Source organism: Silurus meridionalis, chromosome 2 (assembly GCF_014805685.1).
Source record: "Silurus meridionalis isolate SWU-2019-XX chromosome 2, ASM1480568v1, whole genome shotgun sequence".
NCBI lineage: Eukaryota > Metazoa > Chordata > Actinopteri > Siluriformes > Siluridae > Silurus > Silurus meridionalis.
The window spans coordinates 4,258,099-4,282,426 of NC_060885.1; the positions used below are offsets into that span (position 1 = coordinate 4,258,099).

General features: G+C 38.9%; 1 protein-coding gene across 1 annotated transcript in view; it reads right to left on the bottom strand.

The window, feature by feature from the left end:
* galntl6 (polypeptide N-acetylgalactosaminyltransferase like 6) overlaps positions 1-24,328 on the bottom strand; it is a 290,808-nt gene that overhangs the window by 16,469 nt on the left and 250,011 nt on the right. The window contains exons 8-10 of the mRNA XM_046838264.1: positions 20,402-20,519; positions 16,197-16,304; positions 10,055-10,276 (exon numbers count right to left, since the gene is read on the bottom strand). Of these exons, the coding sequence (XP_046694220.1) occupies positions 10,055-10,276; positions 16,197-16,304; positions 20,402-20,519 (448 nt within the window). The remainder of the gene's footprint in view (positions 1-10,054; positions 10,277-16,196; positions 16,305-20,401; positions 20,520-24,328) is intronic.

The following is a 24,328-nucleotide window of genomic DNA, read 5'->3' on the forward strand; positions in this document are numbered from 1 at the left end:
CAATAAAAAGACGTTTTAATCTCGTATGCCTATTCACGACAAGCTTCACTCTGAGACAGCGATGGCTCGCTGTGTCTCTATGACAATGTCTTTTATTAGAGTTTAGATTACCTGGGAATTGCCAGCTCCTTTGCACAAAGCATCTAAATGGAAGCATTAGTGGCTCCGTTTATCTGCCAACACATGCCACTGCTCCCAATTTGTGCTGTCACGTTTAAAAAAAAAAAAAACACGAGCACCTGCAATGGAAACTTGGAAGCGAACAAACCGAGTGAAACAAAAGCAAAGGCCGGGGGGGTGGAGTGCCTCTTTGCCATGCCGCATTAGTCCTAAAAGGGTGTATTTAGAGTTTGAATTTATTTTCCTGTCCATTATCGGGTCCTTTCCGTGCTCTGATCTGCTCTGCTACGTGGCCCCTTCTGATGAGTGACATATTCTGGACGAGTGCGTTGACCTCGCTGTCATACGAACAAAAGCGTCCATTACAGAGGGTCAATTTACTGTGGGATGCAGAGAGTTTGCTATAAGACCCCATTTCGTGAGGTCAGCACGGCTAGTAAACCTGCTCCACGATGGTTCTTTTTTCAAATTCTAAGCTAGCGCGGTATTTTCACTACTTTCGGCAAATGCCTTTGCGAAGCGAGCCGTTTCGCTAAACCGTGAACTTGGAACAAACACCAACAGTATGTGCGAAATGTTTCAAAGCTTCTTCCAAAAAAACGCTCACAACTAATTTAGACATCAGGCGCACAAATAAATGCTAACAAAATACCCGAAGTACACGAAGTACCAGAACATTCTACAAGATGATCATTTTATATTTAAGTCAAACTTTTAAAATGATCCAATAAATCAATCAGGAAAATGATTCCTTGAAATTTCCCCAGATTTAGTTGAACATCTTCCCAGAAGTGGGGAGGTTATTATAACAGAAAATGGGGACTAAATGTGGAAACGTGGGATGTTCAAATGAAAACTTTAGTTCATATAGTGTAACTCTGACAAGCAATATATTAGATATATTAGACAAACTGGATAAGGAATTCCCATTTTATTTACATTTCAAGTCGTATTCTATAAATAACTGACAAATAAGAAATCTTGAAGGTTGAATATTGAATCTAAGGAGGCATGGTGTGAATTTACAAAGTGAACTCTTCATGTAAAAATGGTACTTTTAAATGAAACCCTGGGCCTTATGTATTAAAATCATTCTGAACTGAATTGATTGCAGGGGGAATGGCATGGAAAATGGAGTTAAAATGTAAAACCAGTGAGGAAAAATGCTTGGATTATGCTATGAAGATGAAATGAGATTAATTTATTTTTAATTCCATGCACAGACAGACATATTTTAATGACTTGACTGTAACCAATCCACAACAAATCTATAAATCGTGACAAATAAGGCATAAGCATTCACACAAGACAAAACTGATGGCGGAACAGGAGGAAGAGTTACTGTGTGTCTTTGGTGGACGATTTGCTTCAGTGGCTGAGCTGCATTATTGGAAGATTTACCGTTTCTCTCTGAGAACTTATGGAGCACAGCTAGCAAAATTGCTTGATGACGATTCTTTTTTCGAATTCTAAGCTAGAGCGGTATTTTCATTATGGACCTCCATCTAAACAAATGCCTTTTGGGCACCACCAAGCTGCTCCTGATGCGCCCTTGAGAAAGGCCCTTAACCCTCAACTGCTCAGGTATAAGTCGCTCCGGAAAAGGGTGTCTGCCAAATGCTGTAATTGTAAATACCTCGCCATTCAAATCACCTTTTTTCTCTCTCGTATAATTCAAATCGGATAAACTCTTCTTTCCTGAACATTTTCCTCTAAAATAACGAAGCTCTGACATTGGAGACTCCTTCCATAAATGTTAAATAAAGGTCTCTCTTTGAACCTGAATAGTCAAAGATTCACTGCTCCCATAGGAGGTTCCTGATTTGACTACTAATCTCACAGAGGTGTTATGAAAAAAGGATCATACCATTCTGATTATATGGGGGTGCCCAATGTCTGATTTCACTACTACCGGTTTTCTCCCAATAAGCAAATATACAGCAGGGTATAAGAATGTCGTAAATAAAAATGTGAAAAGAAGGAATCTTTAAATAAATATTTTTAACGTGCGTGAATAAATCCAACCCCGTGACAGATTTTCTTTTATATCTTCGTGTGATGTTTTGTACATTGTGGCTTTAAAATGTTTTGAGGAATAACTTTTTATGTCTAGTGTCAGACTTTGAGCATAACCGTTTTTATTCAACTATGTAAATCCTTAGTCAGGGACACCCCTAATCTCCTTACAGAAGCCTTCATCATATTAATGATTATACTTATAGAAAGTAACGAAGTGAATGTAATTCTTTACTGTATTTAAGTAGCTTTTTTGCATACATGTACTTTACAGTAATATGTCCATTTGGGAAAAATTTTACTTTAACTTCACTACATTTCAAAGTCAAATATTTGACTTTTACTCGACTACATTTTGCGTTTCTTTTTATTTATGAGGATAAAAACTTAACCGGTCAAACACGCAGCAATCCACCAATCAGGGTCGAGCGCTCGCTCTGTTTTAAACCTGTTTTGAATGACGCTTGGTGTATCTACTGATCACCAACATACAGTTCAGCGTCAGTTCAAGAGAACATTAAAAGAGGAATAAATGATGAAGACACTTCAGACTCTTTAAAATAATCATCACAAACATTTTTCCATGCAACATCATGACAATGCCTCAGAGGATGAGGGTTAAACCATCTGACAGGAAGATGTGCACTGTTTTTAGTGGTCGGAGTGTTTCTGGTGGAGGATTAACTGGAGATAATCTGTGTGCGAGTGAGACAGGAAGTGGTGCACACGAATCTGACCTGTCTACCCATAGTCCCACTCAGCACGTGAGAGAGCATGAGGAGACGACCTCCTGTCCACTGCAGGAGATACAGAGACATGCTGACACATTGATCCTCTTCCTTTTTTCTCACTCCAAATGCCCAGTCGAGCTGCATTATTGTGTAATGGATCAGGCAGCGTGACAGATGGCCAGTCCGGGCGAGGCGACGTATGAAGCATTACAGTCAAATTACTGTCATTCCGCTGCAGGAAAGAAGATATTTACCATGCATAAATTTCCTTTCAGATCTCCTCCATTCAATCTAGCCCATTTTTTTCCCTTCCTCCGTCTATTCCCTGCAGTGATCCGGCGAGGGCCAATAAATGGCTAGGAGGAGCCGGAGGTCCTTAATGGCTTTCTGAGCCGGCGCGTCCGTAACTGGCGAAAGGCTAAAAGCTGCAGCAACCGAGTGCCAAGCCTCCAATTAAATCGGATGTGAAATTAATTACAATTAAAAGTTATCATCCGCCATCTTCGCCACATTTAAGTGCGCAAGAGATTTAAAAAAAAAACATTCTGACATCCTCGGAAGCAATTGATTGTGACGTGATGTCTATAGAGCTCGATGTGATTAAAAAGCGCCAATCAGAAACAATCAAAGAAAAAAAAAAATTAAGCACGAGCATGCATAACGAGTACAACAGCCCGAGAGGAGAATGAATCAGCCGAGCCACGTGAGCGCCAATCTGCCCCGGCTTTATTCAGGTAACATTAGAGCGGGTAATGAATTAGCCGAATAGCCTGTCAGCCTGGATTAGGAACAGCAGCACAAAAAGGGTCACCCAGCTGCTGTGTATTTACAGGCGAGGAATCAGTGATGGAAACAGAGTTGGCATATTTTGGATGTCAGTGAGCATTAAAGAGTGTGTCTCTAAGCTAGCTCTCAGACCACGTGTCTGTACCTCGCTGAAAAATGTATTACAGCTCAGCTTTGCAGTGGAGCTCATAAATCACTGAGCATCTGCTCATATTATGTCTTTCTCAATCTCTCATTCCCAAGGGCACAGAACATATATATATATATATTCCATGCATTGTTTTTTTTTGCATCGCTAAAAAAAAAGTTTTATTTATACATAATTATTAGCAGATGCGCTGTACAGTTATTATTACTTACTAAACTGTTTCTCGAGTGCGTTCTCTCAGCCTCTCTGATCCTACGTGAATATGACGTATTCTCACAACACTACGGAGATCGAGGCGTGCCCTGTGAGTCATATAGAATACAGATTTACATGGCAGAGGTAGAGCTGTAACTTCCTCCAAACAGGAAAAAAACATCTGGTTTGTTTTCATTTTTTTTTCTTGCACTACAGAGGCGTGTTTGTAAGAAGGGTCATGAGTTAGAAGTCAGAAGTCACTGAAGTCTAACAGATTGATGATTTGTGTCTGTCTGAATGGAAGAAATATTTGTACCATATTGACGTTGCAGATCATCACATTTTTCCACTGCATAGTATTGCGCTGCATCGTAATGGGGTGAATGCATCGCATCAGTAGCTGCTTTATATGTATCTTTAATGTATTGTATTCTTGGCTAAACTAAACAATGGGGGGGAAGGTCGTTAACAAGTGAGGTGACCAAATGGTGGTCTCTCTAGACCTGGAACTTAGCTGGGGAGATCCTATTTGGAGATGGACGGAGATAAAAGTTCCAGAAGGATAACCATCACTGCAGCTATCTAATCATCTGGTGGTTAGATGGAAGCCTCTCCTCAGTGAAATACCCGTGGAAACCCACTTGTAGTTTCCCAACATGCACCTGAAGGTCTCTCAGACTTTTTTGAACAGGGTTTACTGATCTGCTTCAACTAAGATTAATCAGTTTGGCCTTAATTCCAAACATTATATCTGGAGGAAACCAGGCACCACTCATCACCTGCCCAAAACCATCCTAACAGTAAAACATGATGGTGGCAGCATTATTTCGTGGGGTGTTTTTTCTGAAGTAGGGACAATGCAACCGGTCAGGATCGAGGAAGAGGTGAATGAACATCTCTGAGGAGACCTAAAAGTGGTGTCCACCAATGCTCCCACATCCAACGTGACCCAGCTCAAGAGGATTTTAAGGAATAAAGGATAAAGAAGGATAAAGAAGAATGGCATAAAATCCCCCAATCCCAGTTGCAAACTTGTTGTGTCATACCCAAAAAGATTTGGGGCTGTAATTGCTGCCAAATGTGCTTTAGCTAAGTACCGAGTAAAGGGTTTAAAAGCGTATGTACGTTATATGTTGTTATATATTTGAATTTTTTTTACAATTTTTAAAAAAAATTTTTTTATTCTGTTTACACTTTGTCATTACAGTTTACTGAGTGTAGAATAATGAGAAAAAAATCTACGATTGTAGTATCAGGCTGCAACATAACAATAGTGAAAAAAATAATATAAGAATATAAGAATAATTTGTCTCATATTGTTTAAATTGAGTAATGGAATAAATTGCCACAATTTAATTAAATAAAAAATAAAATTAAAACATTTATATTTGTTAGACCCAATTTTGGGTAATACAGGTGTGTATATAAGTGTGTGTGTGTGTGTGTGTGTGTGTGTGTGTGTGTGTGTGTGTGTGTGTGTGTGTTACATTTAATGTTTTACTATCTAAAGATATGATCTAATTAACTGTTCTACTTATTTCAGCATATTTCAACAAATGTCTTCATTCCTTCCATCCTTCATTCATTCACTCGCTTGATATGTGGAATTGTCAGCATTTTATCCTTTCAAAAGAAATTCTTGAAGCTGGAGATAAAATGCTAAAAATATCCGTAGCACAAGACATTTTCTGGTCATTTACAGATTCTTTATCATTTTTATGCATGAGCAAAACAAATATTGTTTGCGGTACAGAGTGAGCAGCCACAGGGACACTGCGCTAACTCTAGTTTCTTTTTTTATACACCTGGTATTGTTGTGCATGGTTTCAAGCTTAATAATAATAATAACAAAGAAATGCACTTAAAGTGTGAGGCAAAGACTAAAAATAAATAAATAAATACATATATATATATATATATATATATATATATATATATATATATATATATATATATATATATATATATATATATATAAACATCTATACCCATAACTGTGCCTGGATGTGTTGGATGCTGAGGCTCAGGTTAAGATATGCATCGAAATAGTGCAGCAAAAATTAATGCATGGCACTTATTATGCAAATGTGAAAAGTCAAAGCTATCAATAAGGATGGAAGTGCATAATGAAATACTTCATCTAAAAGAGAGAGAGAGAGACAGAGAGAGAGAATACTTGCATGTCTAATCACCAGTTTATAAGTCAGTTATCAAAGTTGCCATTGTGGCTAACAAGAACAACCTACCAGACACACAGAAAACATGCTCTAGTCCACGTCAGTATGCATATAATAATAAAGCGAAAGGGGTGGATCGTATGTAAGTTATTTCCTGTTTCCTGACAGGTCTTTAGAATGCTTATTGCTAATGTAAAAAGCAAACAGAAAAACAGATCAATGGCAATCAATGAACTTGTTTGTCCTGACAGTGTAGAGTCGCATGGATCAGCAGTGTGTTACTTCACTGTCACACAGGCATTTTCCTTAGGGGTAATTTGAAATTAAGTACTTGCATCATCAAGCAGATGGCCTGTAAATTTTAGAGTAATGTAAATGGTAATTCCAGCCATGGGGAACTGATTTAAGACTACAGGGGAATCCTGACCGAACATAAATATACGATCGTTAGATTAGATCGGATCAGATCAGATCACTGATACAATTGGAATGTAAAGGTGAGCTGTTGGATTGTTACCAACTATTGTATACTGTTCATTCGGAATGTTTTCACAGCGCTTTACTTTTTCCACATTGTGTTATGTGACAGTCTCATTCCAAGATGGATTCACTTCGTTATTTTCCCTAAAACACTACAAACAAAACCCCATAATGACGACATGAAAAAGTTTGTTTTTATGTATATAAGTTCTTATTTTCAGCTTCTCCCATTAGGGGTCGCAACAGCGGATCATCCGTAATCATGACCGCATGTTTGATTTGGCACATGTTTTACGCTGGATGCCCTTCCTAACACAACCCTCCCCATTTATCCGGGTTTGGGACCGGCACTAAGAGTGCACTGGCTTGTGCAATCCTAATGGTTGGGGTTGGTTCCCTGACCTGGAATCGAACCCGGGCCGCGGCGGTGAGAACGCCAAAGCCTAACCACTAGAGGGAGCTGTGAATACTTACAGTAATGGGCAGTATTCGGCACCCTTGCAATTCTGTCAGAAAATGCAATATTTCTCATTTAGAAAATTGTTCCAATTGCAAATGTTTTGCTACTCATGTGCTTATTGTATACACACACACACAAAAAAAGATAACAAAAGTCAAACTTGAAAAGATTTCACACAGAACTCAAAAATGGACTAGACAAAATTAATGCCACCTGTCAAAATTTTAAGACATAATTGCTTTTCAAGCATGTTATTTGTATTAAGACACACCTGCAGCAAGTAAGCAGTGTGGGCAATATAGTAATCACACTTGCAGCCAGTTAAAATGGAGAAACATTGACTCAACCTTTGTGTTGTTTGTCACACTGAGCATGGAGAAAGGAAAGAAGTGTAAAGAGTTGTCTGTGGATTTGAGAAAGAAATTGTGGAAAAACATGGACAATCTTAAGGCTATAGACTCAAGGCTCGAGTCCATCTTCAGAGATCTTAATGCTCCTGTGTCCACTGTGTGCAGTATCATCAAGAGGTTTACATCCCATCACACTGTAGCGAAGGATTGTTCGAATGGTGGATCAAGAACCCTGATTATATTCCAAACAAATTCAAGCTGATCTGCAGACACACAGGGTACAACAGTGTCAGCTCGCACTATCCGTCACCATCATACATGAAAAGGGACGCTATGGTAGGAGACCCAGGAGGACACCACAGCCGACACAAAGGCATAAAAAAGCATGACTGAAGTTTGCCAAAACGTATGTGATAAAACCACAATCCTCCTGGGAGAACATACCATGGACAGATAAGACAAAACTAGAGCTTTTTATTAAAGGACATCATGGCACTGTTTACAGAAAAAGAAATGAAGCTTTTAAAAGAAAGGACAGCTCCTTCAGTCAAACATGGTGGAGCTTCTAAGATGTTTTGGGGTTGCTTTGCTGCTTCTGGCACTGGATGCCTTGACTGAATGGTATCATGAAATCTGTTGATTAGTGTCAGAAGGCTGCATCTCCACCAGGGGTCATGGGTCTTCCAGCAGGACAATGATCCAAAACACACTTCAAAAAGCACTCAGAAGTGGCTACAAACAAAACGCTGGAGGGTTCTGAAATTGCCAGCAATGAGTCCAGATCTGAATCCCATAGGACACCTGTGGAGAAATCTCAAAACAGCAGCTGGGAGAAGGCATCCTTCAAATCTGAATGACTTGCAGCAGTTTGCAAAAGAAGCCTGGTCCAAAATTCCAGTAGAGAGAAACTCATTCATGGTTATGGGAAGCGACTGATTTCAGTAATTTTTTCCAAAGGGTGTAAAAGGGTGCCAATAATTTTGTCCAGTGCATTTTTTTGGGGTTCTGTGTGCACTTTTTGAACTTTATGTGGTGAGGACAACTTACTTTAAGTGCTCAGCTCTGTGTTCAGTGATGTCTCTGTGTTGTTTTATGTAGCACCAGGTTTCTGGAGAAACGTTGTTTCACTTCACTGTGTACTGCGTCAACTATATATGGTTAAAATGACAATAAAAGCTTCTTGACTTTACCTGAACCTTGTAAACGACTGCCAATCACTGAAAGAGTATATGATTGACCCTGCACTCTGTAGAACCAGAATCATCTTTATTTCCAAGTTCCATTAGTTGCATGTGCAAGGAATTTATCGTGGTGTGCTGGTGCTATAAAAATATGAAAAAAAACCCTATAAAAACTAGGAAAGTAAAATAAATAAATAAAGATAAATACATAAGTCCAAGGTGCAGGGTTGCAATATAGCAGTCAGAAACTGAATCCACATCAGTTTCACACAAACCTCAGTAGCGTTATCTTTGTAAATACTCGCAAGGAAGGAACGCCTGATCCTGAAATATACCGTATGTCATTATAAAGTAATTACACCATTCTGATGGCGTTAATGGAACTTATTTCCTTTTTTCCACTTATTTAAAGTAATCTTCTAAGGTAAAATTAGCTTACTGCATTAACAGAGAATTCCTTCAAGCTTTCACCTCTTTGAAGACGCAAAGGCAATTATTAATAATTGAGCTTAATAAGATGATTTAGTATTACTAACACACAACATATTTGCTGGTTGAATAATCTCATGATTATATATTTGCTATTATATTTGAAACGTAGTTTATTATGCAGGGTTTTCTATCCATCTATCCACCCACCCATCCATCCATCCATCCATCCATCCATCCATCCATCCATCCATCCATCCATCCATCCATCCATCCATCCACCCATCCATCCATCCATCCATCCATCCATCCATCCATCCATCCATCCATCCATCCATCCATCCAGCACTGCTCGACTGGTACCACCTTCTCTCAGAATGAGAGGTAAGTACACTTCAAGGATCTTCTCTGTTCTGGCACCGAGGTGGTGGAATGAACTTCCCCTAGATGTCCGTACAGCAGAGTCCCTGACTATCTTCATGCGACGACTGAAGACCTACCTCTTCCTGAAACACTTAAATTAGCACTTTCCAAGTTTGCTTTGTAGAATTCAAGATTTATATTTATATTAAGTTTATAATTTATTTATTGCTAGAGACTCAAAGCACTTTTGTATGACGCTCTGGACAAGGGCGTCTGCTAAATGCCGCAAATGTAAAGAGTTATATAGTTACTGAGCTTTCCAAGAACATGAGGATGGATTAGGACTGTAATTAATATCAACAGTCTGCTACAATGGTTTAAGGTCACAGGTTGCATGTATAGTTCTGCATTGAAGCGCCTATCACTGAACATTACACGTCAACAATGATGGAACTGGACCATTTTGAGTTTTTTTCCTCTCACGGTTTCTTCCTCATGCCATCTCAGGGAGTTTTTTCTTACCACACTCACCACTGGTTTACTCGTTAGGGGCTTATTGGATTGAATTAAAGTGAACGTGTGCAGCTGTTGTGGGCCGTGTGCACATCTGTTACCCACCTCTCCCCAGGCAGCGGGCAACGGCTCTACAGGAGGGTAGTACTTGGGCAGGTCCCACGCCACCGTGTTCATGTACCATTTGAAGTCTTTACACTTGAGGTGCTTGCGCAGCTCCTTCTGAGCGGTCAGGTCTCCCGTGGACAGGTGGCGGTATTCTGGCCGCCGCTGGTAGATGTATTCTGTGTACTCATCCATCCATGTCTCTGCGACTCGCTTTAGATTCTGACACGGGGGGTGGAGAGAAAAAGATACAGAGAGAGAGAGAGAGAGAGAGAGAGAGAGAGAGAGAGAGAGAGAGAGAGAGAGAGTGTGAGAGAGAAATAAAAAAAATGCACAAAAAGTGTATTATATTTATGTTCGAACTTCAAACAAGCTACCGATATGCCAATATAATGCAGTGTGGACCAATAAAGCACACTTTAAACTTAATTAAGTCCAAATGGAGAATAGGCAGAGCATAGCAAAAAGACAAAGAGAGAGAGCGAGAGAGAGACAGAGATAGAGAGAGAGAGAGAGAAAAAGAGACTATCAACCATCACATTCATTTTTTTCTGTACGTTTATAATAACAGCTTGCCGGTAATTTCATGTCTCCACATTTGTCATTAAATTAATGCTGAACCGAATGGAATTGGAAAAGAAAATGGAAGAAAAGAGACATTAATTCCCAAAGAAATTTAACTCAAACTCATCAACTCAAATATAAACAGTTCTTGATGAGGTTTTTGCCCTAGTAAGCAGAGAGAACATTCTTCTCACCAGAGGTGTAAAAAGTACCTGAAAATCCTACTGGAGTAAAAGTATAGATATCTTACTGGAAGTTCAAAAGTCACCAAATCCAATATGACTTAAGTAAAAGTATTTGAGTATCTGATTTGCACAGTATTTGACTCAAAGTTGCACGAGTGCTCAACAGGAAAAAAACAGTTAATTTGCGAGGTTTAATTTCTTAAAATACAAATAAAATTGTACACCTCAACGTGTACTTAGATATCGATCCAAGATTTTAATAACAGCAAATTTTATCTATATTGTAGTAAAAATGTACATACCTGGGGGGTGTTCACTTTTACAAAACCCAGCATTTAAATCTACTTCTTGTTGTGTGCATCCTGGCTATAAATTTGGAGAGTTTTGTGATTTAATTGGTTTAAACGTTGTATTGATTCTGCTAATTAACATTGTGTTCTAATTGATTCCCTTTCCAAAGGTTGATTTAGTAACCCCATGTGATTTATAACATTCCACCTCATGTTGCCTTTTTGCACTGTTATGGACATTATATACATTATAGAAACAATATCGAATTTGAGTGCATAATTAATGCTTTTATAATCAACACGGAAGAGAGAAATCAACATCACTGCATTTGAAAGTAGTCCAGTCAGATGTATTCAGCTAGTAGTTTGATAAATTCATACCTTTATGTAAAAAAAGTAAAAAAGAAAGACAACTTCTAAAACGTTGTAAAATAATAAAAAAAAAAACAGTTGGAGAAAAATGCTTTTAGCTTTGCGTCTCTTGTAAAAGAGGGTGTGGGATGAAGGTAACAGATGAAGAGTAGTTTTGGAGGCGCTCCACCCGAGTCCTCTGAGGTGTTATCTGTTCCAACCAGGCAAGAACGGGAATAAAATGGCGTACGCCCAACCTAATTAGCAAAAGGAAAGCAGGGGTATACCACTAAATCATACTTGAGTCTGTATCAAAATAAAACCAGAAGATGAAGAGTTCAGGGTCCATGTGAAGCTCTGGGATCTCTGATTTATTTAAGTTCCTCAGTATGTACAGGGGTATGTGCGAATCCTAATGCTGCAGCAGAGGACGTGCTAACAGTGTATGACTATGCTATCAGGGCTAACCTTGTCTTTTAAGGATAGCAAAACATCGATCTAGGGTTTCTTTTTTGGTGTTCATTTCAGATTATTTGCTGCCTGACGAAGAATATTTTGAACTTCTATTTTGTTGTTTTTGACACTAATGAAAACGCATAGAAATACTAGAAAGACACAATTGAATTGTAGCTCTGACTGATTTCTTTCTATCCCTGACTGTAGATTCATGCAGTCTATCAGTGACAGAAATGTCACTAAATTACCCAAATGTGACATGGCCTCTAAACTGAGTAATGATTTTTAATAAAATAAGAGCTTTACATTCAATTTTTTGTTGCATTTAAAGGAAACATGACAAACCTGAGCATATCCTAATAATAATAATAATGTCCTGCTCATCTCCTTCTTTACTGTTAGTAATAAAATAGCTATATAACATATATGTATATTTAATTTCCATTTAATTTTCTTTTGCTTTAATATTTACCTTAATTTCGCTGTGAGTGACTGCAACCCAACAATTTTCCTATAGGATCAAAAAAGTATTCTGTTTCGGATGCTGCCTTTTCTCAAACCTGTTCCAGCATGACAATGCTCCTGTGCACAAAGTCAGCTCCATGAAGATACGCATTACATGGGTTGGAGTGCAAGATCTTAAGTGGCCTGCTATGGAGCTTTGACCTCCACCCTACTGAAGACCTTTGGAATGAATTGGAACCACACTCCAGGCCTCCTCAACCTCACCTCCATCAATATCTCACTTTACTAACTTACTGAACAAATCTCTACAAATCTTCAAAGTCGCACTCCAAATTTTGGTGGAACATCTTCCCAGAAGAGTGGAGGTCATTATAACAGCTAATGGGGACTAAATGTGAAATGGGATGTTTAAAAAGAACATATGAATCTTATGGTCCACAAACCTGCCCATATAATGTATTACATTATAGTAAAAGAAAGGAAGGATGTAAAAGAAAAAACTTCACTAAACAACAGGTTTTTAAACCAAAATAAATATAGCAGTTTTCCAATATTGCAATTTTCTTGGTGAAAACAAAATTATACTGTCAATCATTCCAGTTATTAACTATAAATAATTTAATCCTGAGTGTTAAAGCTTTGTGCTTTCTAAAGACATTTAAAATATTTTCCTGAAAACACACTGCTTCCAACACCTTCTGGCAGACGCATGAGAGCATCGAAAGCAACGAAAACATCTGGATATGTTTTATTAATAATATATAGAGTTAATAATATGCCATAAACAACCTTCTGCTGTCGTGTTATTGCTGCAATTGTAGTGTTATTGCTCTTGTTCTCGTCTATGTTTACGTCATTATTTACCCCGTTCCTGCATCATCTCATTTGTGCCTCATCCTTGCGTCGTCTCTTTTTTCCCTCTGCATATTCTCAAGCATAATAAAGAGCATGCAGAAAATATATTGCAATATGCAAATACGCACAATCAGTATTGATAGAAACATCGGTCTACTGGCAAGTACTGTATGAATTGCTGCGTTTCTTTACAGGATATTGACTGGTTGAATCGTGTGGAGCAACAGTGGTGGTGCTGAATCATCGTGACACCTCGAACAAACAGACACAGGCGCATTGGAGCTCTGGGATATCTTCTAAATGAAATAGATTTGATTAGCATTCAGTGAGAGCAAGTTTGAAAGGGAGCAGGAGTCCAGTGAAATGGCTAGAACTGAGAGATATATCACATAAATAAGAAGACAGTTGAACAAATACCGAACAAAACCTCAGTGGTGGGACGTCTGGGCCAGCAAGACCTTCTATAGAATCACTGACTTTGTCTGTGAATATGTTTTGAATTATTCCCGATAGTTTATTCTCTTAATTTTTAAGCGTTTCTCTCTAAGGACCAGCGCCACCAAGTGTAATTTTAGGTAAGAGTTTCTATCCTTTCAGATATTGCCCTTCCACTAGGGGCCTTGGAGTGACCAATCTGATTGGTTAAAACAGCAGCTTCAGGCAACGTGTATTTGAATCTAACAAAAGCCTGTGCTGTTTGTTTCTGCTTGTTTTATGCAATCAGATTGGTCACTCCAAGGCCCCCTAGTGGAAGTAATAAAAAAAGCATGAGCTTATATATATATGTGGATTCCATATGATTTTTTTCCCTTACACAGTGAGCGACAGAGCAGAAATTGATTTGGTTGCAGAAACAATAAAAAAAAATGTTAAACCGGACACCGCGAGGAAAAGTCCCAGAAACAATTCAAAACAGCTGTTCAGCTTTTTTCTTGAACCGTTTGTGCATTTTGCGTTTTCTTTCTTGTAGAATTAGCACAAAACACACAATTTGCCCTTATTTCAAACACCCAAGAAAACTGCAATGCACAAAAACAACGCGCGAAAAAATGCACAGAAACCCGACGGCATTTCATGAGGTTAATATTGATTCTTCTGCTGGAGATGATGTATCGGGGGGATTACAGCTGTGGCTACAGTGTAACTTTTAGAAATGTTTAGTATGTTTCTTGCTTTAGTTATGACATTCCTCTCTGTGATGCAGTGCTCTGTTCTACTGCATTTCTCTATATTATTGATGGTTTCTATATCTGTGGCATCATAATGATGATGGTAATAAGAGCTTTGAAGTAGGAGGAGACCCATGACCTTGTCATCTGTACACCGTTTGTCCTTCTTTAGACCCCTTTTAGTAGGTACTAACCACTGCATACTAGAAACACCCCAGAAGATGTGCTGTTTTGGAGATGCTCTGACTAAGACACCTAGCAATCACAATATGACCTTTTTCACCAAGTCAGTAAGAGGTTTTTGGCTGCCCAATTTTATTGTTTCTATCACATTACCATCATCTCACCCTCTGACAGCTGCCACTAAAAATGCGTTGATCAATGTCATTCCCATCGCCTGTCATTGGCTGTAATGTAATGATTGGTGAATATGCTTAAAAATAAAAACGAGGACAAGGTGATTTCAACCTGGAAATGGACAAACTTTAAACACACTTGTTGCGTCCTCACCTGACTGCATTTGTGCTCTTATTAATGCTTGTATATTGGGAAAAAGAAGCCACACATATAGCAAATTTTTCATTGTCTTTAAAATGAAAGGCGCTGATTTTCTAAAGATTCCAAATAATGAGTGCTAATTTGGGTGTAAAGGATTAAATTATGCATGGACTTTAATTGCCTGAATGATATAATGAGCAAATTAGGGGTTCGGTTTACGTGTGCTGTTTGTTCATGAAACCCATGACAAGCTCAGACCTCTAAAAGAGCGTTCACAAACACTATATAGACAAAAGTTTGTGGACACCTGACCATTCGTACTCCATTCAATATTTAGTCTATAGTGTATTTGCTGTTATTATAGCTTACACACTTCTGGGAAGATGTTCCAGTACATTTCGGAGTGTGCTTGCAGAGATCGTGGAGACATTCAGCCACAAGGGTTTTAGTAAAGTAAGGTACTGATGTAGGTGAGGTAGAGAGGCCTGGGTTCACATTCATCCAAATAAGGTTGTGGTCAAAGCTCTCTAGCAGGAGATCTTCCACTTCAACCCATGTCAAGCATATCTTCATAGAACTGGATTTGTACACAAAAGCATTGTCATGCTGGAACAGGTTTAGAATAGAAGAATAGAATAAAATAGCCTTTATTCGTCACTTATACATTACAGCACAGTGAAATTTGTTCTTCGCATATCACAACTTGCTTAAAAGCTGGGGTCAGAGCGCAGGGTCGGCTATGATACGGCACCCCTGGAGCACAGAGTGTTAAAGGCCTTGCGCAGGGGCCCAAGAGTGGCAGCTTGGCGATACCTGGGCTTGAACCCCGACTTTCCAATCAGTAACCCAGCACCTTAACCACTGAGCTACCATACTGTAATTATCAGTAGATGCGCTATTCTTTTATTATTTAAAAAATTATTAATCATTTGTAAACAATATTTGATATGTAGATTGATTTCTCAACCGTTTCTCAAGCGCTTTTCTCAGCATTGGCGCTGCTGCTACGTGAACATGACGTATCACAACGCTACGGAGACCGAGGCGAATTAAGAGTCACATAGAATACAGATTAACATGGCAGAGGTAGAGCTGCGTCTTCCTGCAGACAGAACAGGAAAAAAACGTCTGATTTCATTTGATCTTTTTTCCCCCATTTTTTTCTTATAACGTTTGTCTATCTTTACCAAAGGGTATCAGTAATTCTGGATCTGAATGTAAATGCATTTAAAGAGAATCAAATGAAACATCTGTGTGGCTCAGTCTTAAAGCGTATTTATGTGAGTGTGATGTGCGGTGATGAACTCACTCGGGCCAGGCTCGTTCCTGAGGGCACTTTGTAGGGCACGTACTTCCTGTAGATGTGGCCCACTCTGGAGCAGGGTACGTCATACATACTGCCTCCACACATCCACACCTGAGGGAAACACACACACACAGAGTAGTGATATATCTTTCAAGCACTGAAAAGTAGAGAAAGGAAGAGAGATGAGTAATATCTGATATCTCCATGAGCTTTTTTTTGGGGTCCTACTTTAAAAGCTAGAGAGGAAAGCTTGTTCTGCACTCATCCATAACACTGTTCCACCATGTGTATGTGTCAAAAACAAGTTCCATCCTCTGTACAGGCTCCAATTACACTTCTACTAGCTGACAGCACAGGAAGAGAAGGGGGTAAAAAGCCTTTTCCTCCAGGTTTAATCTCTACTCATCTGCTACTCTCGCTCATCTGAACTGTACACAGTGATGGAGCAGGAAAGAAGAGGGATTTTCCCCTCGAGCGAGAGAGCTTTTCGATGTGTTCCAGAATCTCTTTAAAAAAAAAAAAAAGAGAGAAGATTTTGCATCTGCATTGTGGAAGTGTTGTGGGCATTTGACAGGCAAGTCTGAAGGCTCTTCGTTTCATCATCTCCCCTGCTGCGTGAGAGAGAGAATGCTGTGCACTGATATCAAATGCCATGCTTCTTTCTCTCCCTCTCTCCTTCCATCTTCCTTCATCTCTCTCTCTCTTCCGCTGGGACAGTCACTTAGCGGTCAGGCTACACTTCACACGCTCTGAGGTGCAACTGTCCTGGACACTGGCACGACACGAAATCAAAACTCTCTCCCTTGAGAGTAAAGAAGAGAACTAAGTCACATTACCGGATCAAGTCGTGGCTCGAGATGTGTTGCGATATTATTGGGAGGAATCGTGCAGCATGTTGAAATCCGCCCACGTCCGACAGAAGGACGCCGGTTGGATAAAGACAGCTGACCGATATTTTGGCTGACACTCGGCTTGAGCCGTCCAAGTTGGTCCTCACAGAGCAGTCACGCTAAAGCTGAATAACAGCGATTACACACTTTCTCAGTAAACACCGGATCCGTACATAATATCTGCAACCTATACTTTTCATGACACTGGTGGTGCTGGAACGGAGAAGCTACAGTAACAATTAAATATATACTGTGTAGTTTATGTAGTATGTAAATCAATATACATAGAAAATATTGGTCACAAATGACTGGTTACTTTTTAAATGAAAAAATAATAATCATTATAGTGCATCTACTAATATTATACAAAAAAGTATTTTTCTAATAATTACAAATAATTATATATAAATAAATAATTTTTTAACCGATTCAAAAAATTATGCATCGAATGAATGCCGATGCACCGAATCGGTAAATCTTACCATCCCTAATATATAGATGCATTTACACAGTGAATTCTTTTCTTTGGATATCCCAGCAATGTTAGAAAGCTGGGGTCAAAGTGCAGGGTCAGCCATGATGCAGCACCCCAGGAGCACAGAAGATTAAGGGCCCTATCCAAGGGCCCAATAGTGGTTATATACCCTGACCATATACCCAGTCCCTGCTGCACTCAAAATCAACCACATTAAGCTTCAATGTTGGGATATGTTGGGGTTTGGCCAAGTGATTTCCTCCAGACATAATATATAGAATTGAGGCCGAACAGTTCAATCTTGGTTTCATCAGACTGGAGAATCTTGTTTCACAGAGTCTGTAAGTCCTTCAGGTGCCTGCTGGCAAACTCCAAGTGAGGATCCAGATGTAGATTAATGAGAAAAAATATAAATTTAGACGACTGTAGTATCAGGATGCAACATAAGAAAAAAAATGATGGGTGACTACTTTCCATATGCAATACACACACATATATATATATATATATATTGATATATTGATATATATACACACACTATAATATAATCCTGGCAATTTTTTATGAAAAAAAAAAAGTAATTTATTTCCTGAAATATTTTTTTGCAGTTGCTATGGTTTCCCTGCAGCCTGTGTTCCAATCATGAAGTTCAACTGATTGTGCACAGGAGTGGAGTGACTAATGAAAAAGCATCCGCGGCAGGTATCTTATCTCTGATGAAAGTGAAAAATCCCTCACATGCGTGTCTCCTGGCCTCAGACGGACAGGAGATCACAGGGTCACACGGACCAATTAGTTTCAGCGCTGCCTGGAATCACACCTGCACAGTCGCCAGTTTTTTTTTTCTACTGTCTGTGTCCTTTTGGCTGTAACATGCAGGAAGGAAATTGACCAAACTCCAGTGTGCAGACTAACCACAGCTTCACAGAGCTGTCAGAAATGAGAAATGTTCGTATCAGGACGGACCTCATCAGGCACAGTATTGCTTTTAGAGACTCTCTGTCTTGCTGTGGGGCAGAAACAGGGAAAAAAAAAAGGGCAACAGGACCTGAAAAAGCACTCAACAGATACAGGCGACAGGAGAGTGTTGATGAAAGGCTTTTGAATTGTTCCATTTTTTATCTGGTCTACCTGATGGAGTACTGCCCTGCATTTTCTGCCCCTATAATCAATCCTACAGTGTCAAAACTATTCTTGACCCACTTGATGTAGCTCGGGTCAAGTGCTTCCAATGCAGCGTCTCAACATCTGTATGCACACACGCCTGAAACTCCCTTCAGCACCGTTTGCGGCCTTTTTTCTGTTCGAGCACAACTAGCGCCGCCGAAACAATGCGTCTACAATTGAATCGCATTTGATAGAATCAAAGATCTGTTTAAAAAAATATCTATTTCAATTGACATGAAGCAGATTTATGGACATCCAGATCCCTAATTAACAAAACTGACTTCAGCATGAAAAACCTTCTTGAGATGATAAGAGAAAAACCTTGACACAGTACATGGGGTTATAAATTATTACAGTGGAGAAGAGAAGAGAAGAGAAGAGAAGAGAAGAGAAGAGAAGAGAAGAGAAGAGAAGAAAAGAGAAGAGAAGAGAAAAAAGTGAGACGTTCTATATGAGCAGATTGTGTTGAGTCATAGGTATTCCAATTTATCTGTTTCCCCTTCTCTCTCTCTCTCTCTCTCCTGCAACCTACACTATAACATGTTTATCTATCTTTCACCTACACAATCCCTCTCTTTCTCTCTCTCTCTCTCTCTCTCTCTCTCTCTCTCTCTCTCTCATATATATACCCATTTCTATATATCGATCTATCTATCATGTATGTATATATACATACTTATATATATGACTACAACAACAGCTTTCAGGTACAAAATTACCAGAAGAAGCGCATTAGCTTTACTAGCGCACACATACTGTAAGCGTTTCAAAACAGCAACCTTCTGCTAAAATCACTGACTACCCCCTTAAAGATAATTCTGGACTTTATGAATGTTTGTCATAAGAAAATCTGTCACATGTCACAGAGCAGGAATGGAAGTTTTTACTAAAAGAATTGAATAAGCAGAGATTTTGGTTGTGATTGATCATTACCCCAAAGTTGACTGCTTTCCTCTGACAGCAGCTGCAAAGGTTTTGTTTGGATTTGTTTATGAAAAACCTGTCATATATTTGATCTATTTATAGTTACATTTGACTGTGGCGAATCTGGGAAACGATTTTCATTTCTTGCATTTAATGTTATATGGATATACATTTACTATATGGACAATGGTGTGGCTGAAGAAAAAGGTACTGATGTAGGTGAAGTAAGGAGGCCTGGGTTGAGGTCAGAGTTTAAAAGCAGTAGATCTTCTACTCCGAACCATGTAAAGCAGATCATCATGCAGTTGGCTTTGTGCACAGGGGCATTGTTCATACTGAAACAGGTTTGGAGGGAAAAAAAACAATATGGCCGACAAAGTCAGGTGTCGCAGTAAACCTGTTTATAAAGCATGGCTTAAACATAACTCCATGAAGAACAAAGGTACTGTATGGTACAAAGCCCTGACACATGTACATGTTCTTTGTTAAATAAAAACACAGGGTAGGAATTTATTTACTAATTGTTTTAGGGTCTGTCATACAGGTTCTCAATCTAAATGAATCAACAATCTCCTGACCAATCAGAATCCAGAATTCAACAGTGCTTTGACATTGTAATATTTCAGTGGTATCATTTGTGTGTAGGTGAATGTATGAGCTGTGCAGTCATGCATGGTGTGTGTGTGTGTGTGTGTGTGTGTGTGTGTGTGTGTGTGTGTGTGTGTGTAGATTTGTCCCTCAGACTCTCTCACCTTGAAGGAAATCTCATACTGCTCTCCTCCCCAGATCTCTAGGCCCGTATCATAGCCTCCCAGCTCCCAGAACCACTGACGGTTCACAGCGAACAGACCTCCGGCCATCACTGGAGACCTGCAAACATGAAGAGAAGACCAACTTATTCGCTACTCATTCTCTCACTCTTTCTCACCCACATACCTCATAACACATTTATAAGTATAGATTCTGCCAAAGCTGAAGGGCAGTTCAGCCAGACAGAGAAATCTTTCCCGAAGGTCATAAAAGGGTTGGAGACACTGTATAGCAAAAGGAAAAGTCAGCACTTTAAAGTTTCTGCAGAGATTTCAATAGCTTCAGAGTGTATAGATGGAGGAAGATTCGTAATATTGAACTAAAATTGTGTTACTGTGTCTTGCAGCATGAGAAACAAACAAACAAAAAACATTTCATTTGCTGTATATTTCAAAAAACATTTTAGGATCATTACATTTCTGAAAAGGCTGCAATTTCTTTGATAAATGATGTATATTCATAACAATAACTTTCTTTCGGCTTTTCATCCGTATTCATGATCCGCATGTTTGATTTGGCTCATGTTTTTACGCTGGATGCCCTTCCTAACACAACCCTCCCCATTTATCTGGGCTTGGGACCGGCACTAAGAGTGCACTGGCTTGTGCACCCCTAATAGCTGGGGTTGGTTCCCTGACCGGGGATCGAACCCGAGCCGGAGCGGTGAGAGCGCTGCATCCTAACCACTAGACCACCAGGGAACCTATATTCACAACACTAACTAATATAAAGACATTCTGGAGTACCTTCACCCTCAGGGGTCAGTGCATAATGTAAAAGGGTAATGCCACTGTACAAAAATGTCACTTACAATGTTAAAGCATTGTGAACAACACAGAGTTGTAAAAAAATAATTCTTGACTAAATGTATAGATACCTGCAAACTGCAAAACTTCCACTATTACAAGATCAAATTCACCAATTTCAATATGATTAATGAAAGTCTTAGGGTATCTGATATAAACAGTACTTGAGTATTTCACTCGTATTGAACGTATCTCAAAGATGCGCAAGTCCTCAACACCAAGACACGTGCTAGAAAAAACAAAAACAGCTGATTTGTGAGGTTTTATTCCATAAAATACAAATTGTACACCTGAACACTGCATTCACCATCAACACAACAACCTCTTCAACATGGCTCTCCAATTTATGACAGGATCATGTTACAAAGTAGAAAACCCATAAATGTTCAATGGACAAATCAAATGAAAGTAAATCATTTTAGATAAAGTAAAATGGAATATTCAGAGCTGACTGTGAATTAATGCACCTCTCAGTCTTAAAGAGGTACAATGTTTTCATTTAACTTCAACAAAAGCTGCTTCTCAAAGTTTTTGGAATTTATTCAAGCTCTTTTTGAACTGAAAATGAGGCCAGTGGTGCTAAAAAGTCACTCACAGGCAGCAGATGTGGGACAGGAAGTGTTAAGCCTTGATGACATCTTCTACAGAGGTGCAAAATGTAATTGGTAACCCTCATTGCCAATTAAAATATAATGGAGTAAAAAGTACATATATTAAATCATAAATGTAGTTGAGTAGAGAGTAAAAGTTGCTTCTATATTTGATAGTCAAATTAGAAAGTAGACAAAAAATTACTTAAGTACAGCAACAAAATACATTTACTCAAACACTTTACACCACTGCAACAGCAGACACTAGATCAAATCTAATACTGAACTAAAAATGTATTTGTCAAATGTTAAAATAGGTAGTAATGAGAAGGCTCATTCAGACCTAAGGAAAGAGATATTTATAATTACAGAGACTTAGTGAGAGAACCCACACTTCACCCACACTCTCACCAAAACCATGATGTTACACCTGTGCTCCCACCACAGCTTCTCATTTAACAAACCTCAAAACTTTAAATTGGTGAGGAACAGCATGTTGTTTTAAAATGTATTGGAGTAAAAAGTAAGATATAGTGCATTCAAATGTAGTGAACAAAGAAGAGAAACTTGAAAAAAAAAGTACCTAAGTGCAGTCCACCAGTATTGATTTGTTTATCTTTTGCAAAATACAGTAAAACCTGTTAAAACCATTAAAATATTGCAAGCAGGTACAAACAAAAACAATAACTGTGTGCAAATCTCTTGTTTAGACCAATGATGACCAATGGAGTGAGATTGAGGAACTGTCAGAGTCAACAATCACACACCATGCTGGCATTGCTGATTTACAAGGTGGAGGTGCAGGTGTAGTGGCAGAGGCAGTGGCAAGGACAGGGTCAGTAGCAGAAGTAGCTGCAAGGGTAGGTTCAGTGGTAGATTAAGGGCCAGTAGCAGAGGTAGTGGCAGGGACAGTTGCAGGGGTAGTAACAGGGGCAATAACAAGATTTAAGAGATTCTTGAAATTTTTTTTTGTATAGTTATATGCAGAATACAACTTGCAGTGAAATGTAAAAACCGATCGGCCGCTCAGAAATTGTGCATCATGTAAAAGGATTTTTAAGTGTAAAATATAAGAGAATACGAGATAAAAAAAAAAGACGTAAGAGAAGATATGGGAAAAAATGTTATATAAGAAGGTGGTATTAAAAAAAAATTGCAAATATATTTAGATGTGCAAACAGTAGCAATGATTATGACAATATAAGGTGCAGTTTGCAGATGCAGAATAACCTTTGGGATAGTTTAGATGCGCATCCTCGCATTGAGAAGTCTGATGGCTTGTGGGAGGAAGCTCCCCTTAAGCCTCTAAGATTTGGCCATTAGACAGCGTAAGCGCTTGCGTGATAGCAGCGAACTAACCAGGCAGGGGCAGTTGCAGGATCAAGGTCAATGACAGAAGAGGTGGTAGGGTCAGTGGCTAAAGTTGTGGTGGGGTTAGTTGCAGAGGTAGTGTCAAGGGCAGGTCAGTCACAGGAGTAGTGACAGGGGTAATGGCAGAGGCAAGGTCAGGGATAGAGATAGTGTCAAGGGTGAAGGCAGGGGCAGTAACAGGAGTAGTGGCAGAGGCACGACCAGTAACGGTGGAAGGGTACTGTCAGAGACAGATTCAGTAGATGGGTCAATGGCAGAATCATGTCCATCTGTCATATCAATCACTGTGGCTCATCTGACACACCATACCATGGATCAGGAAGCCTGTAGGTTCTCATATAAAATGTTAGACTGTGATGTGTAATTCATATGTGAATTAATATAGCCAATTTGCAAGCATAAAAAATCTAAAAAAAAATCGTAAATGCCAAATAAAGGTATTAAAAATTAAAGCTCTTTTTCATTGAAGACTTTTGTGTAGGAGCAGGTCATTAATGCAGCTGATATAATAGCTCAGTACACACATGGTTAATGAAAAGACGTCTGTGAACAGAAGCTGATTTGTACAGAAGTGTGTAATTAAACTTCCTGCCATTTTACTTCTGGTTAACTGTACGACTTTCTATGACTTTAGAAATATAGTAATGTTTGTGAAAGTGATGAATTTCTCTGCTCCTTGTGAATAAATCCTGTAGATGGCTGTATGAGCAGGGATACCAGATTTATGGCTATGAACCATGCACTGTTAATATCAAAACCAAAAATGTTTTCTAACCTAAAACGTGCTGGTGGTTTAAAAATAACTTAATTGCCAAGAGAAATCTCCAAGCACCTGGCAACACTGCCTACACAGCTCTGAGCAGCACACATGCTGTAAAAAAAAAAAAATTATAAAAAGAAAAATAATAAAAAGGGGCAGACAATAATCTCCTACAATTCACCAGCAATTGTAATTGATCGTCCATATGTACAACCCGTAATTCACCCTAAGAACAAGGCAATGATGTGCAAATCGTATCAACCCAAATTTTAATGACAATAGAACAAAGAAAACATTTGAACAATAATGCTTAAGCTGAGGAAATGTTTAATTTTAAGAAAA